Here is a 15689-nt window from a genome sequence, read left to right on the forward strand (position 1 = left end):
TCCATCCTCAATCTCTCAGTTTCCAACTCCCTCTGTTTTTCCTTCTCTGCACCTTCCATCCACAATCTCTCAGTTTCCAACTCCCTCTGCTTGTCTTTTTCCTCAGCCTCCCATCTTAACTTCTCTCTCAAGTACTCTATATAAGCGGGATTACTTAAGTATCCTTCTGGGGTCTCTTCCCTGAAAGGTTGTTTTTGCTGGGCAGTTGCAAATCCTATAAGTGCTACCCTCAATTCATCTACCCCTTTACCCTCGTGAGGTAAATTGAATGTTATGCACTTCTCCACCAGCTCCTCTCTTTTCATTTTTATATATTCAGCCATGGTGTTTGAGTTTACTCACTCTTTGCCACACACTCTTTGCCAGTCACTCTCACAAGTAATCTTGTTTTGTTATTTCTGTTTGTCACACCACTGTTAGGGATTCTCTAGTATTCGTACCACCGCTACAGCCAACACCTGTGACGTAGTCTCCTTTGTCACCACGTGTCTTTGGGACTCTCTTTGGTTCGTATCCCACCGCTACTGCCACCACATGTGATGCCCTTCCCTGGCTCTCCCTGTCAGGTTCCTACCTGTTCGTGGCTACTGCCTGTCACTAGGCACCACCAGGGACTCCACCAGTCCAGACTGTCCCTTTTTATGGTTTCCCTCTCCGCTCTAGCATAGATCTCAACAGATCCCCCTGCTAGGCAGCACCACCAGTCACGTCCTATAACCAGTATTCCCAGAGACTCTGCCTGAGTCTCCCTCAATTAGGTTACCTCCGTGACTGCGTGCTTAAGCTGTCCCAATCCCTTTGATTTACTCAGACTGCTTATCATTCTGGTTTGCTCTGAATACTTGTGGTGTTATATTCTTCCCTTCACCCGCTGCCACCATTTGTCACTCTTCAGCCTTGGTATTTACTTTACCCTCCCTTCTGGTCTGTGGAACCCCAGCCAAGGATCAGGCATTTGGTAAACCAAAAGTATTTATTGAATAACACAGATAACAAGATTACTTCATAAGGCACATAAGCATATGGTTTTATCTAATACTAATCCGAACTCCACCCCCCTCCTTTTCCACGCTCTCCTGACAAGCAACTCTCTAAAACCCACCAAAACAACCTACTCACTTTCATCACCCAGATTTACCTGACATCCTTCCATTTATACTGTCAGCCATTTTAAACATTCAGCCAATCATCCAGCATTCTACTGCCCATTCACTCCCCCTTCCTCTTTCATTCCACTTACCATGTATCTCCTATACAAACAGCACTTACCATATTTACACTAATACAGGAACATCACAAACGCGTTTTACCATCTCCGTTTGGTAGCCCAACTACGCCCTTATCTGGATGGTGACGACCTCGCCTCAGTTGTTCATGCTCTGGTAACTTCGAGATTGGATTACTGTAATGCGCTCTACATAGGGCTGCCCTCGAAGACAGTTCGGAAGCTTCAGCTAGTGCAGAATGCGGCAGCTAGACTATTGACGAGGACCAGTCGGTCTTCCCACATAACTCCTGTTCTGGCTTCCCTGCACTGGCTACCTATTTGCTTCCGGGCGAGATTCAAGGTGCTGGTTATGACCTATAAAGCCTTACATGGCGTGAGACCGCAATACCTGGTGGAACGCCTCTCCCGCTATGAACCTACCCGCTCACTTCGTTCAGCATCTAAGGCCCTCCTCCGGGTTCCAACCCATCGTGAAGCCCGGAGGGTGGTTACTAGATCTAGGGCCTTTTCTGTGGTGGCCCCCGAGTTGTGGAATAGCCTCCCCGAAGAGGTACGCCTGGCACCTACATTATTATCTTTCCGGCGCCAGGTAAAGACCTTCTTATGCTCCCAGGCATTTTAATCTTTTTATCTTTTTAATCTTGTAACACTAATCTTTTTTATTATCTTATATTTTGTTTAATTGTATTTTGTTTTCATTGTGTTTTATATGTTTTGTGATTTTATTATTATGATGTATGTATTTTATCCTATTCTGTTTACCGCCCTGAGAGCTACTTGCTATGGGCGGTATATAAATGTAACAAAATAAATAAATAAATAAAATGCCAGAAAATATAATTCACTACTCTCCCAATTAACAAGCAAAGGGCTGCATAAACAGAAAAGTTTTAGCCTGGCACCTAAAAGCAAACAATTATGGTATCAGGCATGCATTGTTGAGGAGAGCATACCACAAATGGTACCACAAATGGAAAGAGAATACCACAAATGGAAAGCCACCAGTTTTTATGTGTCTACTACCTGCAGCTTCCTTGCAGGAGGCACACAGATAAGGGTCTCTGATAATGAATGGAGTGCCTGGGTAAGTTCATATGGGGAGATGTGGTCCTTGAGGCATTGGGATCCTGAGCCACATAAAACTTTATAGATCAAACAATATTTTAAATTGATTCTAGAAACTAATTGGTAGCCAGTACTCAGATTGCCTTACCCCAGTCAGCACTATGACTGTCAAATTCTGCACTAGTTACAGTTTCTGAACAGTCTTCAAAGGCAGCCCCTCGTATAAAGTGTTGCAGTAATATTACTTAGAGGTTACCAGAGTAAACACAACAGAAGTTAGGTTATCTCTGTCCAGAAGCTATTGTAAAGCACTCAATGCCACCAAGGTCATGTGTGTCTCAAGCAACAATATAGGATCCAGAAGTACCCTCAAGCTGTGTACCACTCCTTCAGGGGGACTGTAACCCTATTCAGAACAGGTGAACCCCACCAGTCCAGTCTGCTAGGGAACACTTCAGTCTCATCTGGGTTAAGCTTAAATTTCTTGCCGCTCACCTAGTGCATTACCAATGCCAGGCACCAGTCTAGCACATCCGTAGCCACACCTGCAGATGTAGAGTAGAAATAGAGCTGCATATCATCAGCATATTGCTGACAATGTGCTACAAAACTCTGGATGACCCCACTCAGTGTTTTTATGTAGATGTTAAATAGCAAGGGGGCTAAAATGAACCCCTGTGGAACCTGACATTATACACTCCATGAGGTCAAACACTCCTCCTTCTGCAAATGGTCATCCAAGTAGAACCAAGACCACCACAAAGTAGTACCACCCACCCCCAGTTTGGACAGCATCTCTAAAAGGGCAACCTGATCTATTGTAGTGAAAGCTGCTAAGAGACCAAGAGAATCAACAGGGACACACTCTGTCTATCTGTCTCCCAACAGAGGGCATCATACAGGGCAAACAAGGCCATTTGTGCCAAATAGATCTAGACTAAAATAGATCTAGAAAGTTTGGATCTGGCCAGTGACCGCCAACACAAAAAAGGAACATTAGTGGCCAGCCAATAATTACTTATATTTTTCTGAATCTAAGGAGCGTTTGTTAAGGAGTGTTTTACCATCATTTCTAATAGGCAGGCAGAGACCACCTCATCACTCAAGGGCACATTAATCACCTTCCTGGACCAGCCAGCTGCCCATTCCTTGCTACCTTTTTTAGCCGTGTTTCCTCGATGTTTAATACAAACCTGTAATACTAATTGAATTCTTGATTACTACAATGGCAGGGCAATCCTAACCCCCCAACTAGGAGCAGTGGACAGAACAGCAAATCCGTTTTTGCCCTGAAAGCACTACCACTCACGTTGGGTGTGCGTGGGATTTTTAAGTATTGTTTTTGTTATGCCGGCTCTGAGATGGCACAGCTAAGGGTCCTGAAGGTCCTGAAGGTTGGGACCCATAGGGGATTCTCAGAGTTTTAGATACAAGAGATTGCACTGGCTGCCCATTTGCTACTGAGCTAAGTTCAAGGTTCTAGTTTTGGTGTACAAAGCCCTATACAGCTTGGGACCAGGATACCAGAAAGAGCAACTTATCCCTTACATACCCAGACAATCACTGCACTCTGCAAGTGAGGACCTCCTGCAAATACCATCTTATCAGGAGGTCTGTTCTGCACAACATAGGAAATGGACCTTTAGTGTGGCAGCACTTACCCTTTGGAATTCCCTCCCCTTAAATATTAGACAGGCACCATCTCTGTTATCTTTTCGGTGCCTATTGAAGACCTTCCTCTTTCAACAAGCCTTTTAATTTGAGACCTTATCACAGTCTGCATCTGTGTTGGAATTATTTTTTAAAGATGCTTTTAAACTTTTTTTAAAAAAATGTTTTAAAGATGTTTTTAAAGCTTTTTTTAAAAAGATGTTTTAATATATTTTAAAGTCTGTTTTTATGATGTTTTAACATGTTTTTTGTGCTTTTGTTTGCCACCCTGGGTTCCTACTGGGAGGAAGGGCAGGATATAAATCAAATAATAAATAAATAATAATAAATAAACTGTTGATGGCTTATGCACTGACATGTACTTTTGGGGGTCTTTCTACTGCCTACCACAGGTGAGATAATTACTAGTGGCACTTCCTACTCACCAGGGCAGAGCCTCCCTCCCCACCATCACTACATGGGAGGGTTAGGATTATACTGTTAATCCCCAAATATTGACTTCATTATTTTAGCACACAAAAGCAAGACATCATATATAAGTATCAGTAATACTGTTCAATTTTGCTCCTTACCGTTTACAAGTACAATGATATCCCGAAAGTCAATTTCGCCTCTGGCTTCTACTCTTCCTTCACATCTGTAAACTCCTTCATCGCTTTTATTGATTTTAAGAATTTGAAGATTATTGTTTGGCAACATGGCAAACCTATCTGGAAAGGCATATAAGAGATAAAATAGTATCAGTAAGTGAAAGCACTACTGTGAACATGGTTGTGAATTTAAAATATTAAAACTCTTCTGCTATACTATCAAAGTGTTCATCAACAAGATACTTTTTCAATTTATAAGTCAAATGTAAACCTAGCAGCTCAGTTCTTCTATCTCAAATGCTTTATCTCTCTCTTTTTAAATTTGGGATTTTCACTGGTTTTAACAAATTTACACAATATAAACAGCTCATCTGACCCATCCTGACCCACAACTTTTCATAACAAGAATTGAATAGTAAAGAAAGAACAAGAAGGGAAGTAATGATAATAATATTAAAGAGTGGAGGAGGAAAGAGAGATAAAAAGGGAAGTCAACATGGTTCCTTCAAGATGTGGTTGCACCACAATTCCCATGTTCCCTGACTATTGATCATGCTGGTTTAAGAAGATGGGAGCTGTAGTCCAACAGCATCTGAAGGGAACTGCATTGACTATCCCAAGGGTAAGAGGTCAGTCAACCCTGAACTAATGGAAATACATGAGCTTTTGTACCGCTGCCCAATAATTATGTAATTTTTAGGAGTCTCTTTCATATTATAAGACTTTTTCACACACTGAGCTCTGCATACCCCCCCATCCCTGCACTGAATAACAGGAGAGTGAGAAAGTGTACAGTTTTGAAGTATCAACTTTGTGCTAGCAGTGAAGGTTGCTGAAATCACAATGCAGGAGTGGTTTCAATTTGATCCACAAGTACATTTTCCTCCAAACCATGACCCAAACCTGATGTCAGATATGGGATAAATAAGGATGTAACTCCAAAGGAACAATTAGGAGATTAAAGTGAGCTCTCAATTGTTCCTTTACAAGCTGATCAGTGCTGTCAGTGAGCCTCTCTACAACTGGCTGCACTAGGGAGTTTCCCATTGTGCAGCTGAGGGGACTTGTCAGTGCTGATAAATGAATTGGTACTATAGCTGCTGATCAGTAAGTCCATTTGAAGGCACACACTCAGTATCAATCAACTTCAAAGTGCCTCCTTTGAATTTGTCACTTGATGTCATAATGCAAGGTGTGATTGACTGGTAGGCAGCCCTACTCTTCTGTCAAAGATGCATGGGGGGGAAGTAAAAGTTGTGGCCACCAACTGGATCCAGCTTCCCACTTCTGTCATGAGATGATTGTGTACAAAACAAATAATAACAATAATTATTATAATAATGGAATAAATTAAGACAGCAGAAAATATTGCATGTGGGTACTACTAAGAAATGCTGGCTTGATACAAAAAATTGTTGGAACTTGGAAATGGAGAAAGACACAAAGGCCTATGGGTAGTAGATACAGAGAACTCTCTGATGAGAGGCATGGAGCTGAAAAACATTGCTGAGGAGTTCTGTAGTAAGGATCAACAATTATCAGATCAAGGCAAAGCCTTTCTTTGCATGCCTCCTGGCCTCACTTCTTCTGTGGCAGTTTCCTCCTGAAAATAATTAGTCTTTCACTTAACTAGATCTGTGGAAGACTTTCCATATGTCCAGGCATGCACTTTGTCCTTGCTCTCCCTGACACTGATGTATGAGTGTGTGAGAGAGAATGTGTGGAACTGGTGGTCAGTAGATATTATTATAATTCAGAAGCTTCCCCATCATTACCAGGCAGAAGCTCATCTGGATTCTAAGTTCATCTGAATTCATCTGGATTCTAAGTTCATCTGGATTCATCTGGATTCTAAGTTCAAGAGAGATCCAGAGCAGAGGACATCTCAAACAACACAGAGTTCTATGACCACAAACAGCATTCCCTCCAGAAGCCCCTTTCATCTCTGAGTTTGATGCTGTATAACCAGCACAGATATTCGTCGATTCATGATGCTTTAAATTGCTTTATAGAATCCTTTTAAATTCAATTATAAATTTTAACTTGGTAAATCTGTTGTATATGTTATATTTTCTAACCTTGTGTTGGCCTATGGCCCTGCAATTTAAATAAATGATGATCTCTGAGTTTGCAAGTATCAGCCAAGTTTTTTGGTCAGTGTTATCTTAGTGGCTGTCATTTGTTGATTCCTAAGCTATTTACCTATATACACAATGAAAAATAAAACATCAAAGGGACAGAATAATCTGGAAAAGGCCTATAAAGTGAATTTAACAGTAACATTACTTGAATTCCCTGTCTCTGGAAATCAATGTTTCAGAAACAGTATTTTACTCTTCCTGTTGTTTATGCTACACAACAGTTGTTTCAGTCTTATACCAGCACATTAGTATATCTATCTTAAGACTGGCTGAATGTAGAATGAAAACATAATTTAAAGAGTTACCAAAATACTAACTGTCAGCAATATTTGAGACATCCTCATTCTGATACAGCCAGCTGACAATAGGTGCAGGTGAACTAGTAACACGGCAAACGACTTGTACATCTTCTCCCTGTATAAATTCTTGTGGTGATGAAATATCTTGGAATGTGAGCTTTTCTGAGAAAGAAGGAAACAAAGTTAACAGATTCTCCTGACTTTTGCTGAGAATTCCAAAGTACGTAAGTAATGAGTAGAATTTATTTGGCACCTGAGTGTTAAAAGTGTTTTACATATAAGGTAGAAAAGTATCATTATATTATTCTGTTGCAACAAAAAGGCATGGTTGATGGCAAAAATGCACAAGAAGGTTTTGGTGCTTTATAAGAATATATATTGCACAGACTTTTGAAATACAAGTAGAACTAAATAAGTAAAAGGTAATAGAAACTATGGATGGAAAGGACATTCCAGTGATAGTGACCTGCAAGGTGTGTGCAATGCTTGTTTTCTTGCTTGAGAACAACATTGTGTACATGTGCAACAAGTGCAAGCTAGTGACGCTGTTGGAAGAAAAAGTGAGGATGGTGGGTGGCCACTCTGAAGAGTATAAAAGGATAGAACCACTTCTTCGACAGAATGCTGGAACAACAGCAGCAAAGAGAAGTAGAAGAACAGCAGCATACAGAAGCAGAAGAGGAGACTGTTGTGGAGAGGAATCACAAAGTGGTGGAAACTCAGTGGAAAAGGATGACAGGAGCAGAAGAGCTAAAAGACACCCTTCACTAGTGGAATTATGGAACTGCTTTCAGGCACTTGAGGATGAGACTGGAGGACAACCTGCAGAGGAAGAATTACAGGAGGCAGAGAGCAAAAGGCTGAAGCTCAGTTAAACAGAGGCAGTGAAACCACACCCTACAAGAAGAAGAAACTGAGAGATGACCTAAAAACAAAAAAAGGACACATATAGGAAGTGGAAGGAAGGCCAGGCCACAAAGGAAGAATACAGATAGGTAGCACGGAAGTGCAGGAATGGTGTCAGGAAGGCTAAAGCTGGGAATGAACTGAGGTTAGTGAGGGATATGATAAGCAACAAAAAGCTTTCTTCAGGTACATCCATAGTAAAAGACAGAGAAAAGAAATGGTGGTGCAGCTGCTCAATGAGGATGGCAAAATGATAACAGATGACAAAGAAATGGCCAAAGTGCCCAGTTCCTACTTTGGCTCAGTTTTCTCCCAAAAGTGGTTCTATGATTCTCCTGGCAAACGTGAAGTTAAAGGGGCAAAAATGGAACTTGAGATTGATAGACAAATGGTCAAGGAATACCTAATCACTTTGAATGAGTTGAAATCTGCAGGGCCTGATGAGCTGCATCCTAGAGTATTCATGGAACTGGCTGAAGAATTCTCAGTACCGCTGTCTATTAACTTTGCGAAATCATGGAGGATGGGTGAAGTGCCAGATGACTGGAAAAGGGTTAATGTTGTCCCTATCTTCAAAAAGGGCAAAAAAGAGGAACTGGGGAACTACAGACCAGTCAGTCTAACATCAATTCCTGGAAAAATTCTGGAGCAGATTATAAAACAGTCAATCTGTAAGTACCTTGAAAGCAATGTAGTGATTACTAGGAGCCAACATGGATTTATGAAGAACAAATCCTGCCAAACTAATCTCATCTCATTTTTTGACTGGGTAATCTCCCTTGTAGATTGTGGGAATGCTGTGGACATAATATATCTCAACTTCAGCAAAGCTTTTGACAAAGTGCCCCATGATATTCTGATTAGTAAACTAGCTAAATGTGGGCTGGATGGAACAACTATCAGGTGGATCCACAGTTGGCTCCAGAATCGTACTCAAAGAGTGCTTATCAATGGTTCCTTCTCAAACTGGGGAGAAGTAACAAGCAGGGTACCAGAAGGCTCTGTTCCTGGGCTCAGTGCTCTTCAACATTTTTATTAATGACTTGGATGAGGGGATGCAGGGAATGCTTATCAGTTTTGGAAATTATACAAAATTGGGAGGAATAGCTAATACCCTGGAGGACAGAAAAAAATTCAAAGGGATCTTGACAGGCTGCAGCATTCTGAAAAAAACAGAGTGAAATTTAACAGGGATAAGTGCAAGGTTCTACACCTAGGGAGAAAACACACACACCAAATGCACAGTTATAAGATGGGGGATACTTGGCTCAACAATACTAAATCTGAGAAGAATCTTGGAATTATTGTTGATCACAAGCTGAATATGAGTCGATAGTGTGATGTGGCTGCAAAAAAGGCAAATGCTATTTTAGGCTGCATTAATAGAAGTATAGTTTCCAAATTGCATGATGTACTAATTCCCCTCTATTCGGCACTGCTTAGCCCTCATCTTGAATACTGTTTCCAGTTCTGAAAGCCACACTTTAAGAAGGATGCAGACAAATTGGAACAGGTTCAGAGGAGGGCAACAAGGTTGATCCAGCAACTGGAAATAAAGCCCTGTGAGGAGAGACTGAAAGAACTAGGCATGTTTAGCCTTGAGAAGAGAAGACTGAGGGGATATATGATAGTACTCTTCAAATATTTGAAAGGTTGCCACACAGAGCAGGGCCAGGATCTCTTCTTGATCATCACAGAGTGCAGGACATAGGCTCAAGTTACAGGAAATCAGATTTCAACTGAACATCAGGAAAAAATGTCTAACTGTTAGAGTGGTATGACAATGGAACCAATTACCTAGGGAAGTGGCTGGCTCTAACACTGGAGGGTATGCTTTAACTTAGATTCCTGCATTGAGAAGGGGGTTGGACCTGATGGCTTTCTAGGCTCCTTCCAACTTTACAGTTCTATGATGGTATGATTCTACGAATACCATGAGTATCAACTAACTATTAATATAAAATACTATTTCAAGTTAAATGTAAATCAAGGATTACTAGAAACAAAACATTGCCCCCACACCCCCAAAGAAGATTCAAGACACGGAAGTTGGGTAAATGTTATATTTATTAAAATATAACCAACCGAATTAACCAAATTAAAATCAGATTGGGCAGGTGAGGTTGAACCTACTTCTGGCGGAGAAACCTCCCCATCATACCTCTGGACATGTCTCCAGCCAAAGGCTGTGGCCCCCAGCAAAGGATAGGGATAAAATACCTACCTCCTTACTTTGAAAGCCTTGGGTGGGCACCCACCACCCACCCACCCACCCATCCTGTGCCTCCTGGCCCCACCATCCTGGCATTCACCCGAATGCACAAGATAGGCCCCAGGGGCACCCCCTAGGTACATTCCAGGCATGAAGCACTGGGAGATCCCCAATGGGTGCCCCTAATCCCATAACTGCCTCAGGATACCTCATGATAACCCCCCCAACCTACTCATCTGCCTGAACACCATGCCAATCACTGAGCAACCTCACCCAACCAAAAAGCCAATTGAATTGAGCCCTGCTGTATGGAGTAGGCAAACCAAAGGGAAGGCTAACAGCACATCCCCTCAAAAAAAATTCCTACTCAGCTCCTAAACGATGACTAGACAATCTCATACTGAAAAGGCAGGAGGGCGAGTGCAGCAAACACAGAAGAGGAAGAGCTGAGGGCAGGGACTGCTTAAAAGGCAATCTCCCCGCCCCAGCACCATTGGCCCAAAGGCCCCATGTGAACTCCCGCCTCCTTTGGGTCAAACCATCCAAGTGTTCCTTGTGCTAGGAGCAGGAGGGTGAAGGCAAAGGGCAGGCAAAGGGCAGACATACAGTAGGAATGACATTTTCTGCCATCTATTACAAATCTCCATATAAATCTGTTTACTTCAAAATAACATTGGAGTAAGTTGGTTTCCTTTATGCTGACAACAGGCACTAAGTAAACTCAAGATAAGTTTCATGTTATACGGTAAGATGGCTTCGGGATATTTGGGATGACAAATTCTATTAAAGCCTTTTCCTATGCACGTTTTGCAACAATGATACACATAAATATTTTTGATATAAAGTTTAGAAAGCACTTACACTAATCATTTTCTGTAGAACAGGTAGAAAGAGCAGTTTCACCTACTGGATTTATTTTCCCCTTTGCATTTTACTTACGGTAAATTTCCAAAACGACAGTAGCTTCTTGAGTCTGTCCTCTAGAATCTGTTGCTTGACACCTGTATATTCCAGCATCTTCCACATTGGCATTGTAGATTGTTAGCCGTGATCTGACACCTTCTTTCTGTACCACCACTCTTTGATTAGAAACAATCTTCTCTCCTTGTGGGTTGTACCAATCTATACTCTCAGGCTCACCAATTACTAAAAATAATAATAATAATAACAACAATAATAACAATAATAAAATGTACATAAACAATGCTTGACAAGGTACTAGATACAAGATAGTTATTTTCCATAACCAAACTAATTTTAATATTCTTTAAAACATGTTCAAACACATCACTTTGGTTTAATATTTTGGGGTAAGAGCAAGCATTCTTACAATATTTACAGTAGGATTATTCCAGAAGTTGGTTTTTATTAGGAGCTTAAATGCAATTAGTCTGAATCTTAAATAAATTTGCTAATAGGCAAAAGACTTTGTGGTTTAAAAACGTACCTATAGCTAACATATATTTCTATCTATGGTATTTACTCTCCTGTAATCATGCTTAGGATAGGTGAAACTGACCACAGGGGATGGGGAGGGAAGGGCCAATGGCCCCCAAAAGTAGTAATTACCATTACAGTTACAGATGCTCTGAAAGTAACTTTTTTGAGAAAAAGTTATCACTACAATTACATTTCAGGTACTTTTAAAAAAACAAACGCCTACAAGATTCTGGCCTTGGCTGCTGCACATCTAAGTAGCCTAAAACAACATTAAAAATAAACACACACAGAGGTAGTAGAATAATTATTTTTCTCCATAAGGTAGCAATGGTGGTCTCTCCACTGGTAAGGGAGATGGGCAGGGAGTCAGAGGCCACTATGCAGATCTTTGCACATCAAGTGCAACCTCCCCCACTCAGCCAGCAAGCATAATCTCTCTCACTTAACCACCTCCCGGACCCTGCCCTGCCACTAACTAAGGGACACTCACCCAAGCAAACATTTTCCCCTGAGATGCTAAAAAGTTAAAATACTGCAAATGCAGCACAGTAGCCAGAGATGGTGGTGGAGGCCTCTTTCTGTGCCAAGTGCAAACACAGTATTTTCACCAGGGCTGTGGAGTCGGTATGCCAGACCTTCGACTCTGACTCCTCTATTTTTCTACTGTCCGACTCCGACTCCTTTATAAATGGCAAATGTATATTAACTAGTAATAACAAATTTACTGTAGTAAAATGGTAGGACAAGGCATTTCATCACCACCACATGAATCCAGAGCTTGGAAAAGTTACTTTTTTGAACTACAACTCCCATCAGCTCCAGGGATTGGGTTTGTGGGAGTTGTAGTTCAAAAAAGTAACTTGTCCAAGCTCTGGATTCACATGCTGGTGATGAAATGCCTTGTGCTACCATTTTACTACAGTAAATTTGTTATTACTAGTTAATATACATTTGCCATTTGTGAAGGAGTCGGAGTCGAGTCGGTACATTTCTACCGACTCCGACTCCACCCAAAATTGCTCCCGACTCCGACTCCACAGCCCTGATTTTCACACACACACACACACACACACACACACACACACACACACACACACACACACACAGATTCTTTATCTCCATTGTGCTACTGCCTCCTTCTCCTCCTTTATCTATGTTATTGCCCTCCAGCTCCTTTTTCCCTCCACTCCACTCTTCACCACCACCACCCATTTTTTAAACAATTGTTTTATCCACTCCACCCCGTCTCACTTTCCACCTCCTCCCTCATCACCTCCTACCCACCCACAGAGCATGAGGGTAGAGTGATGCTGCACAGAAACCCAGTTCGAGGCACCTGATTTTCATCCACAAATCAGAGGAGCAGAAGACTTTCTCTGCCCCCTCCCCCGCAAGTAATGCCCAAATGTAATGCTGGAAACATTACAATTACTCCACAAAAGTAATAAAATTTCTCCTAGTTCTATTACAATCAAAATGTAATGGAATTACCCACTCGTTAATCAAAAAAGTAATGAACTACAAGTAATTTGTTACTTGTAATGAATTACTTCCAAGCTCTGGTTCTTACTGAGCATGCCTAGCCTTATCATTGAGTTCAATACTAAATTTCTTAAATTAATTAAAAATCGACCAGACTTTTTTTTAACTTTTAAACTGCAGAAGATGAAGGTCAGAGTATGGGGCAAGGTCAGTAATAGGATTGCAGGTACTCTGTGAACATGGCTGGTTTTTATTTAATTTCAACAAATTATGAGAACTCTGACAGAAAAAAGTCCAAAAGGGGTCTGGTTTCTCTCTATCTTTTTACACTTTGAACTCTTGATTCTCTCTGTTTTGTGTATTGCCATGACATTTGAAAGGGTTGTTAAGCCAAACGTTTCTGAGTTCAGGATTATAAATTTTGTAAGGTTTTGTTTTGAAATGATCTTATGTGAAGCATCAGAATGGCATGGGGGGTATTTTCATTTTAACACTGCAGAATGTGAAAAATCCATGCTGACTATAGCATACAGCCACTCTAGTGGCTTTATAATAAAACAAGTAGTAGATCTGGCTTCTCCAAACCAAAGTGGGATTTCTCAAAGTATCTCAAAGTAAAGCAAAGGAACCACCCTGTAAAGTAAAGGAGTAAAGTAAAGGACCCGCCCTGGGCTGCTGCTGGGAGGAAGGGCAGGATATAAATCAAATAATAAACAAACCAATAAATAAATAAATAAAGCAAGAACAACCAAAATGATTTGGAAATACAGGGTGTTTAAAAAAAACAAAAAAAACAATAGCTCTAGCTTCTAATCAGAGGGAAATATTTTTTCAGGCTCTCCAATTACAGTGCTTTGGGGAAGGGATGTTGAAATAGTGCATAACTTTGTTTTTGCCTGTTAGTGGTGCTTGTTTGGAAAATGCTCAACAATTAAGTCCTATCTTCATGCCATATATCCATACAGCTAGTCCTATCACATCAGCTTTGCACTGCGAATGTTGGTGGCAACTGAACAGAACACAAGTCTGAAATAGTCCTCCTGCCCCCAACACACCAAACTCAATTCATCATAAATCCATAGTACTTATACCTAACCTTCTGAAACTTTGCAGGCTGGGAAAACCTCTACCATGTATGCCATTTTCATAATAAAATCATTGCCCACAAAATCAGAAGGTGTAAAGGTAATTCCTCTTAGTTCTCACCACCTTCACCTTTAAAGGCACTCAGCAGACACACACATACACAATAAAACTCTGGACCTATTTGTCTGTAATTTGCCAAGATTATTACACAGGGCCATCTCTCTAATGTGTCCTATTTTCATAGCAATTGCCTACAAAATAATAGGGGGAATAAGTAATTTTTAAAAACCTGTAAATGTGTATTAATTTTTGGTGGCAATCTATAATTATCTGCTATTAACTCAAAATCCAATCGGTTGGAACAAGGTTCCATAAAAATGATGACCTGGAATGAACTTTGGACTGTATCTTGACCTTATATAATTTCTAAATTAGTAACTAGTGGTTTACAGACCTTATAATGTATTCTAATGGGATAGCTTCCTGTCTATTGGCTGTATGATATGACAATAAAACCAACCTCTTTCAAGTCTCACTTGGAAGCACATTGCTAGAGAACTTGAAGAAAGTGTGATTTTCAGAGTTAAGACAAATCCCAAAACTTATTAAAGGAAACCACACATTGTTCAGCCATTAAATAATTAGTACCAGAATTTTTTCAATGTTTCAGTTAATTATCTATTTCCAATGCTTTATAAGGCATTTACACAGCAAGAGGGCTTTTCCCCTCACTCATCTACATTCCAGGAAAAGATTCCCCTCTAAATTACCATACCTCAAGCTACTATGAAATGCTCAGGAACACATTTAGGAAAAGAGGGGACTATCCTACCCTTGCTATATTTTCTGTTGGCTGCCATGTTGGAAGTGAAAAAAGGTTAAGCTCAGTGCCACTGTTGTTTCCTACCAATTTAATTCTTCTTACACTTAATTGACAAGGACCTTGTCTTTGCTTGTACCCTCTGCAAGTGTGGCTAGTTCAAATACATTTGAAAATTTAGTTCCTACTCAGGTCTGTCCCTGCCATTAGTCAGAATGAGGTGGCTGTCTCATTTGACTGCTTTTGGATGCTATGAAAGAGCAAGTAATTATTTTAAATTATTTTAAACAGGGATATATATTTGTGGGATTTTCTGTGTCAGGTATCAAACTAACCTGGCTGATCTTGGGTATAATGCATTTGGACTTGGGGAGGGGAGCACCCATTTGCTGTTACACTTTAGGCACCTTGTCTTATATCACATTGTGGTACTGAATGACAGGAAAACCCTAATCCAAGCAAAGCACATTCCACAGTATGCAATGTTATTAAAAAAAAATAGAGCTGGAAAATGTGTACAGTAACTGATTCAGTTAGTCTTCAAACCCTTCAGAGTTCTAGAAATTTATCTTATCAATCAAACATAAACCATGGCGGACATTAATCTCAAGTGGGGTAGCTGCTTTCCAATGCTTAAATGTAGATTAGATAGTACCTATGTTAGAATATAACTATATGACCCAAAATACTATAAGGAAATATGAAGTGTATACAATAGTAAAGGCCCAGATCCACAAGTTCCACCAGAT

The 15689-nt window shown here is 40.6% G+C and overlaps 1 protein-coding gene across 3 annotated transcripts in view; it reads right to left on the reverse strand.

Moving 5' to 3' along the window:
- The window catches only part of NCAM2 (neural cell adhesion molecule 2), a 534690-nt gene that overhangs the window by 207042 nt on the left and 311959 nt on the right, over positions 1-15689 (reverse strand). For 2 of the 3 annotated variants that reach the window (XM_061627895.1, XM_061627894.1), the window contains exons 3-5: positions 11052-11258; positions 7013-7156; positions 4537-4674 (exon numbers count right to left, since the gene is read on the reverse strand). In XM_061627895.1, the coding sequence (XP_061483879.1) occupies positions 4537-4674; positions 7013-7156; positions 11052-11258 (489 nt within the window). Of the gene's footprint in view, positions 1-4536; positions 4675-7000; positions 7157-11051; positions 11259-15689 lie in introns of those variants that run through there. The other variant, XM_061627896.1, reaches the window with a different exon arrangement.

This window comes from Rhineura floridana, chromosome 5 (assembly GCF_030035675.1).
Source record: "Rhineura floridana isolate rRhiFlo1 chromosome 5, rRhiFlo1.hap2, whole genome shotgun sequence".
Classification (NCBI taxonomy): Eukaryota; Metazoa; Chordata; class Lepidosauria; order Squamata; family Rhineuridae; genus Rhineura; species Rhineura floridana.